An 18028-nucleotide genomic window follows, 5' to 3' on the forward strand; every position below is an offset into this window, starting at 1 on the left:
AATTTCTACTTATTTAGTAAATACTTCATTCAAAGACAGTGGGTGTCTTGGCTACAGCAGCCATCGTGTTACAATGTGGTTCTCAAGGTTTGTAGCTTGTGTTGCCGTCATATGGGACCAGTGGATTGAGAATTTGAATGCACATGCTGAGGATTCAGGGACCAAGTCAGTGCTGCTTTCCTGTTCAGCCCAGACAGAATATTCCAGCTAGGTCAGATTCCACACACTGCTGAATATTCCTTATGACCTTCTCGATTCTGTGTTGAATATACATAGGCTTTTAAATTACTGGATTTTGGCTTTTACACTGGATTATTCTTCATATCACCTGCACTTCCTTGTAAGCTGAACTCACAGTTGTTAAGTAGTGACCTATTTGTATGGCAGCTAATTAAATGTTTCATGGACGTTAATGTTTAATGTTAGCAAGTGTGTAAGTGATTTGTGAAATAATAATGCACATTGAGAAAATACAAATTAAACAGTCATACTTGAATAAATAAAATATATTTTATTTATATATTATATATTATATATATCTTATACATATAATATATATTATATATTATGTATTTATATGTATAATATATATTATATATTTTATTTATATATTATATATTATATATTATATATTATATATTATATATGTATCATATATATCTTATATATATCTTATATATTTATCTTATATATATCTTATATATATATTATATATCTTTTATATATATCTTATATATATCTTATATATCTAGATATATAAGATATATATATCTTATATATTATCTTCTTATATATATATATTATAGAATATATATATATTATATATATATATATATATTATAGAATATTATAGAATAATTAAAATAGATATATTCTTGGGGTGCCTGGGTGGCCCCTTTGGTTGGGCGTCCGACTTCAGCTCAGGTCATGATCTCACCGCTTGTGAGTTCAAGCCCCGCGTTGGGCTCTGTGCTGACAGCGCAGAGCCTGGAGCCTGCTTCCAATTCTGTATCTCCCTCTCTCTCTTCCCTTCTCCCACTCATTGCTCTCTTTCTCTCAAAAAAATAAGTAAACATTTTTAAAAAAATTTTTTTAAAATATATTCTTGCTTGACAGTTACAGTCATAGTTTTTAAACTAATGAAGTATCTTTTAAAAAAATATTTAAGAACGTAAAATACCTTACTTTTGTAAAGGAAATAAGAGAAATGAGGAATGAAAATGGGAGTAAAGAAGGAAGGAATTTGGCAGGGTGGGGAGGGGGTGGTTAGTTTTTAATATGTTTTGGATTCTCACATAGGAATGAATGGAAATACAGACTTCAGAAAATCACATAAAATATTTATGCAAATAATTATGTTTTATTTATGCCACTCCCAATTTAGAATGTTATTTCTTTTATCTAGAATAATCGTCAGCAGTAGCATTTTACTAGAAAGAGCGAAAGGTTCTTTTCATTTTGGTTTTTATCTCAATTTCCAGGGGCTGTGTTTTAGATGAATTTTTAAGGTCAAATTTGGTTCTAAACTGGGAGAAGAACATCACAGATTAAAGCCTTCCATGGGCTCACAAGTGCACAGTGAGCTGGAGACCTACCTTCATATTCATACCCCTCACGTTATATAATATATATTAATGACAAATCCTGCAGAATATCCGCATGCGTAGAGGGACTGTGGGTATCTGTCAGTGCTACCTCTGTGTGTAGACATGGAGAGGAGCAGAATTTGTCACCCCAGAATATGCCTCACTGGCATAAGGATTATGGTTTCAAAACAGCAGACAACAGGGAAGCTCTGAAAACTAAGTAGGCAGTTTATGCCTCCACGGGACTCTCCACCTGCAAGGGTGTCCCTCCCCCTCCGGGAAGAGGAGAATGGCTAAATCCGGAGAAGCTTCTGTCAGAGGGAAAGCCTTGTTTTACTGTGCCTTGCCTGAAACCCAGTTCTCCCCACTCTCCATCCCCAACGTCTTCTTTTGTCCTTTGCTGAAGCCTGGGTTTAAGGTGACAGTTTGGGCCATTTTGGGGAGTTGCCCAGTTTTCCTGGATGTATGTGTGGGTACATATCATTAAAGCATTTTGTTTGTTTGTTTTCCTGCTAATCTGTTTTCTCTTGTGTGGGGTCTCAGCCAAGAAGCTACAAGGGTGGAGGGAATTTTTTTTTCTTCCCTGACAGTAGCTTCTTTACTATTTTTCCTCCCAGTAAAAAGTTCATATTTTATAAATCAACACTTTGTAAACAGTATCTTTTCCCAATATTATAACCAAACCAACGTGAGCTGCTCCTTGGTGCATCAGAAACTGTACCTGATGAGTTGCCACACAAAGAAAACTTTATTTGCAGCAAACAAGGAGATCATGGGGAATGACTTCCAAAGCCCTGGCTCTCTGGGGAGGGAATGGGTTCCTTTGTTTAGGGTTAGGAGGGATATTTAGATAGGGGAGCCTCGTCATCATCTGTAGATGCAGACATAGGGTCGTGTGTATGTCCTAGGGAAACCTGCCTGCACACACGCTGTGTGTTATGTAATGAGACTTGTGCTCCTCCTTGGGCGGAGATTTTAGTATTGCAGTGAGTAGAGATAGTTGTCAGTCTTTCTAGAGGTCACACCGTGGACCATTGGCTCAGGTGTGAGTAAGGGGTTGAGCTCAAACTGGTCAACATGATCTGGGCTGGTTGGAGGTCTTGTCAGGACAGTCGCTCGCTTGCTCACTTGAGGGAAGGTTTTGCTTTCCATGCTTTCCATGCTGAGTTAAGAGATAAGCTGGAGAGAGGAGCTCAAGGGAAAATGTGAGATAAAGGTCAGTGAATGCAAGCAGATGGGCAGTCAAGGTCAGATCTTGGGGTCTAGCTGGTAAAATATGACATAAAAACCTAAATTATATATTTTGGTAATCATACATACACCCACTCTTATGCACTTGTACTCCATTTTAAGGAGTCTTAATGACCCAAAGAGGTAGAGAATAGTTAGATTTGTTGCTGACAGATTGAAAGAAAGAGTTTGATAAACACTCAACTGTATCTACCATTTACTTGGGGATGACATATAAGGGGTAAGGTTGTGTGGCATTTAAGTGCAGAAATAGTGCTTATGGGATATTCAGATATTTTTCCACATCCATATCACATGAAATGTTATCTAATATTTTTTATCAGCTTTGATTGATTTGGCATTTTGAAAAACTTTATCCTAAGCAACCATAATTTTTAAAATGTCAGATTTGATGAGCCAGTTGTGTTTTTTAAAATTTGCAAGAAATATATGAATTTATGCCAAATTAATATTTTCAACAAAATAGTGATTGCCAGAGGGGAGATGGCTGTGGGAGGGCAAAACGGGTGAAGGGGAAAGGGAGATACAGGCTTCTAGGTATGGAATGAATAGTTCATGGGGATGAAAGGCACAGCACAGGGAATACAGTGATTCTGAAATAACGTTGTGTGCTGACCAATCATAGCTCCAGGTGTGGGGGCATGGCATAAAATTGTACTTTGCATCACTATGTTGTACACCTGAAACTAATGTGACATTGTGTGGCAACTGTACTTTAATAATAATTTTTTCCGTATGTACTCAAAACTCATACATTTACAGTATAGTATTTAATTTTTTTTTTAATATTTATTTTTGAGAGAGACAGAAAAACAAAGAACGAGTGAGGGAGGGACAGAGAGAGAGGGAGACACAGAATCCGAAGCAAGCTCCAGATGCCGGGCTCAAACCCACGAACCATGAGATCATGACCTGAGCTGAAGTCAGAAGCTTAACTGACTGAGCCGCCCAGGTGCCCTAAAGTGTTAAGTTTTAAAGCTAATTTGTGGAGCACCAAAATTATCTCATATGCCATTTGCTGCTCCTACTGTACTTTCAACTATACTGAATATAATAAACAGACAAGGAAAATTTACAATTAAAGAAGGACTTCTTAAAAATCTCTATCCCCTATACATTCAACCAATCATAATTATTAGTATAACCTTGTAGTGATTAATCTTGATTGTATTCATCCCTTTTTTGAGAAGGAAAACCTGTCCTCTGCTTTCTTAGATTTACTAACTGGTGACTTGCAGATTACAGGTCCAGTGTCTTCCTTGTGTCCTCCTGATAAACACTCTTTAGATAAATATAATTAATATGAATTTCTAGTGAAATAACTTCCACTCCTTAACATGGGCTTCACATAGTGATTTCTTCCCAAAGAAATGAAAAAGGAAACAAGAAAGAATAACTTTACAATGGGGAACCATGATGAACAGAAGCTCAACCAGGTGATCAAGGTTAGCCTAAATCATGAGTCGTGTTAATAATAATATACTCTTGATATAATGTGATGAAATGATGCTGGACCTCTCTGGTCTTCCTCCCCAAAATGTACCACCCCAGCCTGATCTTGAAAAAAACATCAAGTCCCCATTGAGGAATATGCTCCAAAGTGCCTGACTCGTTCTCAACATTGTCAAGGAGATGAGAGACAAGGGAAATTGGAGAAATTTTCATAACAAAAAGGAGCCTGAGGGGACATGATGGCAAAATATAAGTGGAGTCCTGGATGGGATCCAGAAAACGGACATTAGATAGAAACTAGGGAGATCTCAGAAATATGGATTATAGCTAATAACAACGTATTGTCACAGCAAGAAAAGCAACAATGACAACAACACTGGGCCAGTTTAAGTGAGTAGACAAGATCTTAGTCAAGGCTGTTTCATAATGAAGAGACCAGAATGTGTTCTGAACTCAAGTCGGATGAAAGAAGGGATAGAGCATTGTTAAGATCTGAGATAGGAATTCTCTTCACAAGAATTTCTCTTTCTTTTTCTTTTTGTTTTCTGTACATGTAGGAGATGGTAGATGCTAACTAAACCTATTGTAAAACCATTTCACATATATGCAAGTCAAATGTTGTGCATCTTAAACTCATGCAGTGCTATATGTCAGTGGTGTCTTGGTAAAATAGGGGAAAACAAAACAAAACAAAACAAAAATCCCTGTTCTCATTGTTCCATAACATAGTGGAAAAAAGAGAACATTGAATAGATAGTTCCCATTATTGCTACAAGGGTACCCTTCGTAGAAGCTGTGGTTTTAGAATCCCAAAGAATAAAGAAACAAAATAAGACAGTTATAACCTGGAAGCTTGGAAAACTAGGTTATTTCAATGACAACATCATCCTACCAGAAGACAAGCAATGCTGGTCTCAAAATAATTTATAATAGAAAAGCTTATGTGAATCATTAAACAGCATTTCTCCATTAAGAGTATAGCACATCTGGTGGGGTTTTTTCTCTTTTTTCTCCCTTCATTTTACTCTTTCTTTGTTTCTTTTTTTCTTTCCTTCCTTCTTTCTTTCTTTCTTTTTTTTTTTTTTGTTCAGGATGTGGGTTTTTTGTTTTCCTTTTTGTTGTTGTTTGTTTTTGGAAGTAACCAAAATTCATCTAAAATGTATCTAGATTGCTTGAAATATTATCAAAAGAGAGAGAGAGTGAGTGAGTGGGTGCATGTGCGTGCACCAGGCTGGGCTTGTGGTGGAGGAATCAATAGCCAAGGGTTTTTGCTAATTGGTCTTCCCAAAGGAGAAGTGAAATGGCTTAATTTCTTAAGGATGGGAGATATTTTCACAATGTGGCGCAAGCCTCGTGTGGAGGGTAGGCTCCTATCCTCCCACGGAGACAGGGATGTGGGGGCTCTGTCTTCTTCAGTGATTACTTTCCAAAGGGACAGCTCCCAGGTCCTTGAATAAGGGTGCTGGATTGTAAAACTGGAAGAGGTTTGAGCTGGGAGAAGATTGCCCTCTCAAAGGGCTAAGAAAGTATTGCAGTTGCAAGTTTTCTAAAGTAAATGCTCTAAGAGAGGCCAGGTGCCTATGATCAGGAAGAATTCTGTGTCCAGTCTAGTCAAGCTGATGGGAACATGAAGTCCATCTTGTTTTTTTTGTTTTTCTTCTCTGTTATCCTCTCTCCCAGGACCGGGCACAAAATCTGAATGAGCGGCGAACCACCACCACCACCCTCACGGTGGATATTCTGGACGGAGATGACTTGGGTCCGATGTTTCTTCCTTGTGTCCTTGTGCCGAACACTCGTGACTGTCGCCCGCTCACCTACCAAGCTGCCATACCTGAGCTCAGAACTCCGGTAAATATACTCCCATTCTTTCCCCTTTACTTGCACCTCTTTGACCTCAATGAGACCCCATTCAAATATTTTGCAAACATGTCAGTGGAGAATAGCAAACTGCACGGTGTGGGGGTTGAAAGTATTTATGTCTAAAACCATTTTCAGAGAGTATGGCAGAGTTTGGTCACCACACATTATGGCATCATTTACAAAGTCAAAAGTGTGTCGCAAAGCAACCACCCATTTGACACTGATTGTTTTATTTTATTCTTTCCACCTATAGATCATAATAGAGTTCAGTTGCCAACATGTTCTAGGAAACTCTAAGAAATAATTTCAGTATTTCCTTAAATTTATAACTCCTAAGTCAGAAGACATACAGGTCAATAGAGTACTTTTCAGCCTCTTAAGAGTTGTAAAATCTTATTGGAGATTGTGCTTGGCTCTTTGGAGGTGGAAGCTAATGAATTCTGAATTCACATTTCTATTCTTAAAGATGTGTTTTAAAGAAGCAGAAAGGTAAGGCATGAATACTTATCTTCTACACTTGATTCTACATCTATTTTTTTAATATTCTAATAGAGCTGTAAGTTGCTGTCAGCTTGGTATTCACACCTTGGGCCTGGGTAATAAATATTTATACCTAAGAATAAAAGTTATAAGGCAAATATATATCCTACTTACACTAAAATATCAATTTCTCCCTTAAAAATAAAAAAATAATAATAATAATTCTCCTTAAAAGGAGCCAAATTCCTAGGAGATTAGTATCTTTTCTTGACTAATGTCTTTGCTGTTCTTCTGTTAAACATTCAGCTTTTTCTGTGTTGGAATGTGTCTCAGGATGTCAGACTTTGTTGGGAGGTATTTGAGGTGTTTTTTTTTTTTTTTTTCCTCTCAAACACATAAGAACTGTGGTTTGGGGAATCCTCTCTGTTTTTGAGATTTTGAAAGAATAAAAAGAAATTCCTTCTCCTGAGTGTAAATCATGTTGCATTCTGTGCGCTTCTAAGGATCATTATCCAATGTTGCATCTCTGAGCCTTACTTTGAGATCTAGAAGATCTAAAATGGTTGAGATTTACTCCTGTGTCTTCCAGCATAAGTAACTAGTGGTCCAGTTGGCTTGTGTGAAGCAAAGAAGCTGGGGCGGGGGGGGGGGAAGAAATGTTGTGATGTGCATTTCATGAAGAAAATAATGTAAATTTTCAGCTAAATGGAGTAATTTCAAAGACAAAAAGGCTAATGTAGAACTTGTCGGGACAAATAGTTGTAGATGACCTAAGGTTATATGTCATGGTGTGATTTTGTTGACTATACCAGCAAGAAGGCTATTAATGAGAGTGAACATTATTTTTTGAAAGCTTAATTGAAATTATGAGGAAAATATTTTCAGTATTAATTTATCTTTGAGTTGATTTATGTAGCTATCATACCAATGAGGTCACAAGAGAAGGGGCATAGAGACACAGTGACTAAAATTGGTGGCTCAGCATGATGACTGTTTAACAGTATTTGATGTATTGTTGGTGTTTGGGAAGCAGAGGGCATTGGTTTTATAAAGCACCTCTGAGCACCCTTCCTGTCTCTTCCAGATAGCAGACTAAGCATCTCTGTCATTCCTATGCAGTTTCACGGTAGGGACAAGGCCATGCTCTAGATTTGGGGGAATAAAAATAAATTATAATAGTGACTAGTGGTTATAGAGATTGTTCAGATTGTCGTGAACTGTGCTAAACTCTACGGGAATATTAACTGAAATCCTGCGTGGGTAGCTACCACTATTATGGTCACTTGGTACATGAGATGTCTGAGATAAAGGGTTTACATAACTTTCATGGTCTTACAACTAATAAGTAAAAACTGTCTTCTTGTTTTTTTTTTCAAAAAAATGTAATGTTTTCTTTTTGAGAGAGAGAGAGAGAGAGAGAGAGAGAGAGAGAGAGATGTGAGCCTGGTAGGGGCAGAGAGAGAGGAAGACACAGAATCTGAAGCAGGTTCCAGGCTCTGAGCTGTCAGGACAGAGCCTGATGCAGGGCTCGAAATCACGGACTGCGAGATCATGACTTGAGCTGAAGTGGGACGCTTAACCGTCTGAGCCACCCAGGCACCCGAAAAGCTGTTTTCTTTTAAAGTCATGTATCTTGAATTAAATACTATGCTATAAAATCCAGAATGATCAAGCTTTATGCTTCATCATCCTTTTTAACAGATTGACCCATTGTTTAACATTCTGTGAAATGGAGAATTTTAATTTTACAAATTTCAGTAGTTAGGGCAAATATTTGTTTAATGAGGGGCATATTTTTATTGCCACATAGGAAAATTAAACATATTTACTTGCAAAATTAGGCGCTTGATCTGATTATCGATCACTGCATGAAACTACCACCAAGATTCGCATGTCTTCACATTACAATTTTTAAATTTGCTCATGAAAGCTGCAGTTTTGCCAGACTTGAGGGACCATCCCATCTGTGCTCCATCAACTGGGACACCTTGCCTGAGGCCTGGGTACCACTTTCAGAATGCTTAACTTAGCAAGTCGCCTCTGACTGTTGGCCGGAGCTCAGCTGGGGCTGTGAGCTGGAGGCTTCATTCCGCCTCCACACGGGGCCCTCGTGGGCTGTTTGGGCTCCCTCACAGCAAGGCACTGGGTTCTAAGAAGGGGCTTCCCAGGGGAATTGGGCAGAACTTTCATGAACTGGACTCCTAATTTGCACTGACCCCTCTGTGTCATTAAACCTGTGCCACTTTCAGGGACTAACAGTATGTACCAGCTCCCGAAGGGAGGAGGGCGGAAGAAACATTGTAAGAACATCTGGGGAAGGAAATCTTGTCGTGATGACGGCTGGAAAGTAAGATCTGCCATGGAGCCGCCATCCGGGTTTCTTGTGCTGTTCCACCTGCTGCTTGGGGTCCCCTCTGCTTCACTAGGGTTAAGAGCTGAAGCTAGGTTTTGAGTTGCACATTCACATTGCTGTCTTTATGTCTGTCTTTTTATTTTTCTTACTCCTTTTTAAAAACTTCCCTTTACATATTTGGCTAAATTTTCTGGCAATTTCAATAAATAAAATCTTGCTGTTTAGAGCAAGAGAACTAACCATTTATATCAACTAAACAAGACATGATGACTGTAATTACATACTTGCTGATCCTTTTCTCAACAAATTCTTCAAATTTTGAAAGCTTTGACACCTGTTCACCTTCTGCGTTGATGTGAAATTTTCCACCAATTACCTCACTGGTATTCTTGACTTGAAAAGCCATTCTTAGCTCTGCCACAGTGCATGCAGAATTTATCAGCTCAGAAAAACTTTACAACATGGTCTGGCACAGTGTTTAACTCATGAACCAGGATATAATAAAAGTCTACTGTTCAGTGAAATGCAAATAATCATGTTTAAATATAAACTTATTTAATAAATATTTCATATGTTTTTCTTTAACAGAAAACTGTCTTCAGTAAAAGTTAGTGTCTTCACTAACACCAAACTTAATATTATATTGAATATGTAAATATATATACCTGATGTCTCTGGGTACTAATGCAATTTGCAGCCCTGTGCTAATAGTCATTCATTTATTAATTTGATGAATATCTAGTGGTCCCTAATATATACTCAACTCTGTGCTAATTGAGGAGATGACAACAGGGAGGAGATGAAAACTTTCCAGTATTGTGTAAATTTGTTCTCACTTTTTTTTAAAGTCTATGTATTTATTGAGAGAGAGAGAGAGAGAGAGAGAGAGAGAGAGAGTGTGTGTGTGTGTGTGTGTGTGTGTGTGTGTGTGTGTGTGTGTAAGTGGGGAAGGGGCAGAAAGAGAGAGAGGAGAGAGAAAATCCCAAGCAGGTTCAGCACTGTCAGCGCAGAGCACAATGTGGGGCTTGAACTCACAAATCATGAGATCATAACCTGAGCCAAAACCAAAGTCTGTCAGTTAAACAACTGAGCTACCCAGGCGCCCTTATTCTCACTTTATGACTCTATTGAGTTGTTATTCTGCCTATCTAGTTGAAGTTTCTTAGTGTTACAGAACAATTCTGTAGAATTTGGAGAGTATAGAATCCCCAGCTCTATTTTCCTTACTTTCTGTTGAAGTGCAAAGATACCGTGGATCCGTACACAGTTTTGTTTTGGTTTTTATTTCCTTTCTGAATTGGAGGGTTAACATACTGTTTGGTTGATAGGTTGGTATTTTGCTGGGTAACTTGTCCCCAGAGAGAAGCACTGTAGTATTAATATGATAATATTGACTTATTATTTATGTGAATACTAGATGTAATCAATTTATTACACTTTTTTTAATTTACTGTTTATTTACTATGCCGTGTAGTGTCCTGTGTTTCAGCTCTAGTGACTGGCCAGGCGTGATCATCTCGTAGCTAGAAGCCGTGCTTGAATGAGTTTTTCCTGTCCCTGTTGGGTTGGGTGGCGGGAATATGTGGCCTCGAGCACCTGCACCACTGTGATCTGTCTTAGCGAACGCTGGTGTTCACCTAACTGTCCAGAGCAGCTCCTGTCCTGATTTCATAGCGCTCTCCCCTTCCAGGGAAGCTTTCCCAGTATTACAGGAGTGGTGGCCATCTTCAGGAAATTATACAACACTTATAATTTCCTCCAGACTCGTGCTTGTTACAATCCAGGAACTTCCCCTTTTCACCTTTTATGAAACTACTGGTTGTTCTGCCCTGGGTTTCTTCTCCTATGTCTTTGATGGCCCTGGGTTTCTCCTCCTATGTCTTTGATGGTCCTGGGTTTCTCCTCCTATGTCTTTGATGGCCCTGGGTTTCTTCTCCTATGTCTTTGATGGCCCTGGGTTTCTCCTCCTATGTCTTTGATGGTCCTGGGTTTCTCCTCCTATGTCTTTGATGGCCCTGGGTTTCTCCTCCTATGTCTTTGATGGCCCTGGGTTTCTCCTCCTATGTCTTTGATGGTCCTGGGTTTCTTCTCCTATGTCTTTGATGGTCCTGGGTTTCTTCTCCAATGCCTTTGATGGTCCCGAGTTTTTCCTCCTATGTCTTTGATGGCTTGCCCCCTCTACCCCCCAATTAGATGTCTCTCCTTGAATTTTCATTTACTTATTTGTTTAATTTATTATTTTTTCTTTGCTTATTCTTAAATCTTAGGGATTTTCCAGATTTCTGTCCTTCGAAACAAAATTTTTTTCACTATAATTTTCATTAGGATTCATCAAACCGATACCAGTGGGTTCTATTTTTCTCCAAATAGGGATGATCAGAATGTTTTCTGACTTGAACTCTTCCTAGACCTCCAAGCTTACATTTCTCACTCTTTCTTGATATTTTCTACCTGTATTTTTCACAGATGCCTCCTTATCCTTTCTAATGCATGCATCCCTCTCTTGGGTCACATCCTGTTACCCTTGAAGACATCATGGATTTGGACCTTGATTTCAATGACCCCTATCCCAAACTCCAGCAGTTTACAAAGAAACGTTTGGTGCTATCTCTGAGATGTTGCTCACATATGTGTGATGCCTGCTTCCACTGCCAAAATACTCATTTAAAGACCTACTCTCAACTCTGGACCCTCGATCATCATCTCACTGAAGGCAGTTATGTTTTTGAAATACATTCCAATCTGATCTTTCACTGTTTAAAATAAAAAGCTTCAATATTCCCATCATATACCAGATAAGCTCCAAAGCTCTCCGCATGTCACTAAAAGTAATTTTATGTCTATTTCCAGTCTCATCTCTTATAACATGCATAGTACAACCTATCTAGTGCATGGAGCTTTGCATCTACACCTGAACTTCTCTGACAACCACCCTCCCTTCTCTTCACTTAGTTCCCTGTACTAAGCTTGTGTTTGTTGTTCAAGGTTCATCTCAGTTCATCCAAACTGATGGGCTCGCAGATTTAAGTTTTTCCATGTCCCCATGTATTCCTGTTGGAAGTGCCACACTTAGTCGTTTGTCTGTTCCTCTCCCTAGACGGTGTGCTCTTCAGTTTTCTATTTTTCGTTATCCCCTACTGTGTCATGTATCCGCTTCATGTAGTAAATGTTCAGTAAATATTGAATTGTATTAAACCATGAGTTAAAATTTCAAGAAATACATTCCATGCACTAGGGTACTGGGTATAACAATACGATCAAGCATGGCTCCTCCCTTCTCACTCACAATGCGTGTTTTTATCACAAATAGGTACATGTAAAGAACATGTATGTATCTTCTATATATGTAGATGATATATAACTAGGATGCATGATCATTTATTATACGTATATATTACCCAAATATTAGTCATGGTAACATATAAGTTTTTAATACACTTGCAGTGCTTCCAAATGCAAATAGAATGGTAAGCACTGCCCTACTTGGTCATTATCTAGTCAAGCATCATCTCCAAATAGGGGTCTAACAGGTACTCTAGATAAAGTATGCAGATTTCCCCGCTGTCGTCCAGAGTTCCAGTTTATAATTGTTGTCCCCAGACGTTCGTAAAAATGCCGCCTTTTCCTTTCAGTAATGTTCCAAATATTAAATTTTATCTTCTCTCAGTCTTTAGGCAACATATTTTCAAAATGTGTTCTATGGGGCTCTTGTTAAGGCAGCCCGCTGGTGGATTAAGAAAGAAACAATTGGCACCTGCCAAAGCACCGATACCCTTCCAATGCGAACATTGTCAAATTGTCGAGTAGGTTGAAGGGGAAAGCGATAATTCACACATCTAGACTGAACCTACTGCATCACCGACCATTGTTTCCTTTTGCCAGTAGTCACACCCAGGCCCACAGAGGAGGGAAGAAGTTCAAGATTGAAGGTGGGGAAACACGAGTTAAACACCGGACAAATGAACCAACAAAAGCGAGAGTTTAGCAAATATCGTGTAGAGTAAGACATAGTATCGTGGTGATTCTTCTGAAGGTGGTGTCTGAAATTGGATGTGAGCAAAGGAATCCTTTGCTCTTTCCATCACTGGCCAAAATTTACATTGAATAGCCTCAACTATTACTGTATCTCCACTTATAAGACAGCGTGAAGATATTTTCCAATGTTTGGAACAATTAAAGAATGAAAAACAATAGGAGGAACTGAGTTTGTGAATACCAGTTACAGGGAAAAAGTCACTATTCTTCTCAGTAGTAAAGTAGAAGTCTGACTAGTCTTGATGAACAACTTGTTCAGATACTTTTTTTTCCAAATACCACTTTAACATCAGAGATGTGTTTCCTATTATATCTGTTGATATAAAGACAATAGACAGCGTCCTTCAACTTGGACTTGATGTCTATAACTTTGTGAATGTCTATTCTGGAACTTTATGATGGGAAGTTCCACACGGGTGTTCACTGTCACAATGTAGGGCAGTTTGGGAGAACTTGAAGTCCAGCTTGAACCTCGGGTGATGTTGCAAATGTTCCTTGAGGTCTCTAAAGTTCAGTTTGAGTTTGTCCTCTCTAAAACGGGGAGAAGAAAATCCAATATGTGGTATGTCACGAGGGCTGTAAAGGAAGACTTGTACAGTCCACTTAACTTGTTCCTAGCAAACAGTGCACATTTGGTAATACTGGCTATTGATACTGTTATCATTGCCCCTGGAGTTCCTTCACCTGGATGGGTCTTTACTCAGAGACTCATGGGAGGAAGTAGCTAATTCACACTAGTTGTTAAATGTCTAACTATTTTTAATTGAAATCCCAGCTTTAAAAATTGATTTGTGTATGTTCCAACTGTGCTATTCATAATTAATTCAGTATGGTCCTTTAAAAATAATTCAGTACCTTTATTGAGAAGAAGAGTAGAGTTGTTTTTGGTTTTTATTTTAAATAAACTGATTTGGCACAGTCACCACTTGTGCCGAATTAATTATGCAATACATTATTGCTTTGGGAAGAGGCAGCAGCTGATGCAAAATGCCACAAGGTAATACTGTGAGCCAAAAATATATCAATGGATCAAATTGTAAACGTGCTTCTGGGAAACAAGGACCCTGTTCTGTCTTTCTTTTTTTTGTAAACACAAAAACAATGGATTTCAATAAAGTTTTTCAAATTGTCCCACAAAAACCTTCAGTTCTACAGACTTGCCTCTGGGGCTTCTACTGCTATTAAAGATAGGAATTGCACTGCATACAGTATTCAGAATTGTGCTTTCATTCCACTTCCTCATTTAGATATTGTTTCATTATTTTAATTTAAAAAGGATTGGTTGTTCATTGTAAATTACGAGGAAAAAATTTTTTGTAATTATCCACATTAAACGTTGGAACCCCTTCATCCTCGAGGTCCGATCTCCAGAATGACCATCAGTAATCTGATTCATGTCTTTTCAAATATCTGGACCCTGCTTGAGGCAATTAGAGTTTGTGGGTTGTTCCCCCCCCCCCCAAGCAAAACAGATTACTCTGGCCCAGGTAAAAGCGAAGTGTTGGATGTTTTCTGGGGCCTCCAAGAATCGACTAATGACTTGATTAAAGGGATTCATAATGGAGATTGGAAAGCACAAGACATGACTATGTGTTAGGGCAGAGGGGCAGGGTCATATGGTCTGGGTGTGACTAGGGGACAGGATGTACTTCTGTGACCCCTACTCAGGTGCACAGCACCTGCTTGACCTAGCTTGAACGACATGCTTGCTCTTTGTCTAGAAGGGATAGATCCTGTGATGGTTACTTCTTTATGTTAACTTGGCTAGGCTATGGGACCCAGATATTTGTTGAAACATGTCTGGGTGTTACTTAGAAGGTATTTTTTTTACATCAGATTAACATTTAAATCAGTAAATTCTGAGTAAAATAGGTTATCCTGTATAATACAGGTGGGCCTCATCCAATCAGTTGAAGGCCTTAAGATAATAGATTGACTTTCCCCAAAGAAGAGGGAATTTTTCCAGCAGATTGTCTTTGGACTCAAACTGTAATGTCTGTTCCCTGGATCTTCACCCTCCTGACATGCCCAGCAGATTTTTGACTTCTCAGCTTCCACAGTTGTGGCATGAGCCCATTCCTTAAAATGAATCTCTGCCAATCTCCCTCTCTGTAAATAGATACATAAATAGGTAGACATATGTGCCTGTATCATCGAGAGAGAGAGAGAGGGAGAGAGAGCGAGAGAGAGTGAATCATGTACTCAAAATCCCATTCTGTTCTGTTTCTCTGGACAACCCTAATACAGAGTCCCTGATGAAACTGTCTAATGGGCAAAGGTAGTTTCTCTGAGACAGATAAGAAAGGAGTAATAAGATAAGAAAGGAGTAATAGATCCTGAGTAGCTGAAAGCCCAAATAAATGTAGGGTAAATATGTAATCAAGCCATCACAAATTCTTGCCTAGAGCCCTACTGCACTTGGCCGTCAGGTCTGCCTAAAATCTATTCGGAATAAAGACATCAGAGCATGTCACTTTGAGCCTGCCTCGACACGATGATAGCCTCTCATTAAATGATTGTATCTAAGTGTCTTCTGATAAAACTTTATGTGGCCTGCCAGTCCTTTGTGACTGACTGTGTAGACTAAATGCTCGTGTCCCCAGAATTCACAGGAGGGAACCTAATCACCAATGTGATGGCAGTCAGAGGTGGGGCTTTTGGGAGGTGCCTGGGTCAAGAGGGCAGAGCCCCCATGGATGTGAGGAGTCCCCTTATACAAGAGACCACTCCTTCCACTCAGGATGGAGGACACAGGGAGAAGGTGGCCATCTGTGGACCAGGAATTGGGCCCTCACCAGACACTGACCAGGCAGATGCCTTGTTCTTGGGCCCCCGGCCTCCAGAATCGTGAGAAATGCCTTTTTATGAGCCATCTAGTCTGTGGTACATACTCTGTTACAGCAGCTCAAATACATGGACACTGACCTCTCTTACCCCTGCCTCCTGGCCCTCTCTCTGTCCTTTATCATGTCACACTCTTTCAGGTGAGGGCATGGACCCTCCTCTGCCTCTTTCTGGACTCTTCTCTGCTGATATTTTCCTGTGTTTGGTCTTTTAGTTATTTGGTTTCAGCTCAAATGTTACCTCCTCAGAGAAGCCCTCCAGGACCACACAGTGCAAAGTTATCTTGCCTTTCCATGGATTTGGTAATATATGACCTCGTTTTATTTTCTGCAGATCCGTGTGCTGTGTGGAAATGTTTTGTACATTTATTTGCTTCGTGGATTAGTGTCTGTCTGGTTACTTGGAAGTCTGCATACACCATGAACAGGATCTTACCTATCCTCTTTGCTCTCTTATCCCAGACTCCTGGAACAGTGCCTCAAATGTAGGATACTCAGCAAATATTTACTTTTTGGAGTAAATTGAAATTTTCATTTTCTTGAAGATATATCTTACTTTAGAAATAACTGCAGAAAAATAATAGCTGCTTACTATGTCTTTATGCGAATGCATCTAAATTTATTTATCTGTTTTATGTTTGGAATTTTATGTACAGTATTACTTGAAAAAAAAAGTTTAAAAAACACCTACATAAAAGTTATTCTCCAAGGCATCTGAGTGACTCAGTTGTTGGTTAAGTATCAGACTCTTGATCTCAGCTCAGATCTTGATCTCATGGTCGTCAGTTCAAGCCCTGCGTTGGGCTCCACGCTGGGCACGGAGCCTGCTTTTTAAAAAAGTTATTCTGTAACAAATATATTTATATCTGATATGTTTTCTTACGAGCAAAATCAACTTTATGTCACATATCCCGTTGTTTACTTCCTCTTGATAAAAATGAATAATGAAGGACATGATCATGCATTTCAATAGTTTTAACTGTCTTGAGGTGTATATGTGGCCATAAGACAGTAATAAAACAGGCAGTTCAACCCAGGTCACCACAAAATAATTAAGTAAATAATACCAGGAAAAGTGATAAATGCAGCCTATAAGAGTGTTCGCATATGGCTTTATTTCTTTAGATACCTCAAGGGACACCTGGGTGGCTCAGTCTATTGAGCATCTGATTCTTGATTTTGGCTCAGGTCATGATCTTACGGTTCTTGAGTTTGACCCCCGCATCAGGCTCTAAGCTGAGAGCAGAACCTACTTAGGATTCAGTCTCTTTCTTTCTCCGCTTCTCCCCCATGCATATTCATTCATTCATTCTCTCGCTTGCTCGCTCCCCTAAAATAAATAAATAAACATTTAAAAAAATAAAAATAGAAATCTCAAGTATGTGGAGCTGGCTTCTTGGTAGAACTTTTTCTGGAAGCATATTATTTCTCTGCTGCAAAAGCCCTAAAGCAGTTTGATTTGTAGGCAGCCTACCAGTAATCCCTCTGATTTGCAATTTATTTACCAACATTGTCCACAGAGGTACTCAAAAAAGGGAAATAAATGGACCATAGGCACCCCCCCCTGATTTATTTCCTCCCCAGGTGGCATTAGATCATGGTGCCTTCACGACCTTCGGAGGACATCTCCTAGAGGCCATTGCCACCTCCCATTCCCCCTCCCACTTCTGCCTCCTCCAGCCCATCCTTCACCTGACAGGGCAGTCGTTGAAAAGCATCAATCAGCTCAAGTCACCTTTGTGCTTCAAATACTCCCGTGGCTTCTTATTCTGGTGGGAATACAATCCCAGTGGCGGAATATGGCTTCCGAGGCCACCCGTGATTTAACCCCCAACTATTTGTCGTTCTGCAGGCTCTCTTATCCTGTTCCTTGGGACTTCTGAGTTTCCTCTCCCGTCCAGCCTTTGCTGTTCACGCCATTATAAAACACTTCTCTCAGACCCTCCAGTGCTTGGCACATTCTCATCCATCAAATCCAGCTTGCAGCCAAAGCAGCATGTCCTCAAAGGGACCTTTCCTGACATCCCTTCCCACTATGGATTTTCTCTAAATAGCACATTCATATGGATTAATAGGAGGGGTTTGTGTGTTTCCCGTTGTTAGAGAAAGGTGAATAAAATTCATAAGAGCTCTGTTGGGTTTTCAGTGAGAGTTTGTTGAAGCTC

At 39.3% G+C, this 18028-nt stretch overlaps 1 protein-coding gene across 4 annotated transcripts in view; it reads left to right on the forward strand.

The window, feature by feature from the left end:
• PCDH15 (protocadherin related 15) overlaps positions 1–18028 on the forward strand; it is an 836749-nt gene that overhangs the window by 380311 nt on the left and 438410 nt on the right. For all 4 annotated transcript variants that reach the window (XM_042907891.1, XM_042907887.1, XM_042907888.1 and 1 more), the window contains one exon: positions 5970–6140. In XM_042907891.1, coding sequence (XP_042763825.1) covers positions 5970–6140 — 171 coding nt within the window. The remainder of the gene's footprint in view (positions 1–5969; positions 6141–18028) is intronic.

This window comes from Panthera leo, chromosome D2 (genome assembly GCF_018350215.1).
Source record: "Panthera leo isolate Ple1 chromosome D2, P.leo_Ple1_pat1.1, whole genome shotgun sequence".
In the NCBI taxonomy this organism is placed as follows: Eukaryota; Metazoa; Chordata; class Mammalia; order Carnivora; family Felidae; genus Panthera; species Panthera leo.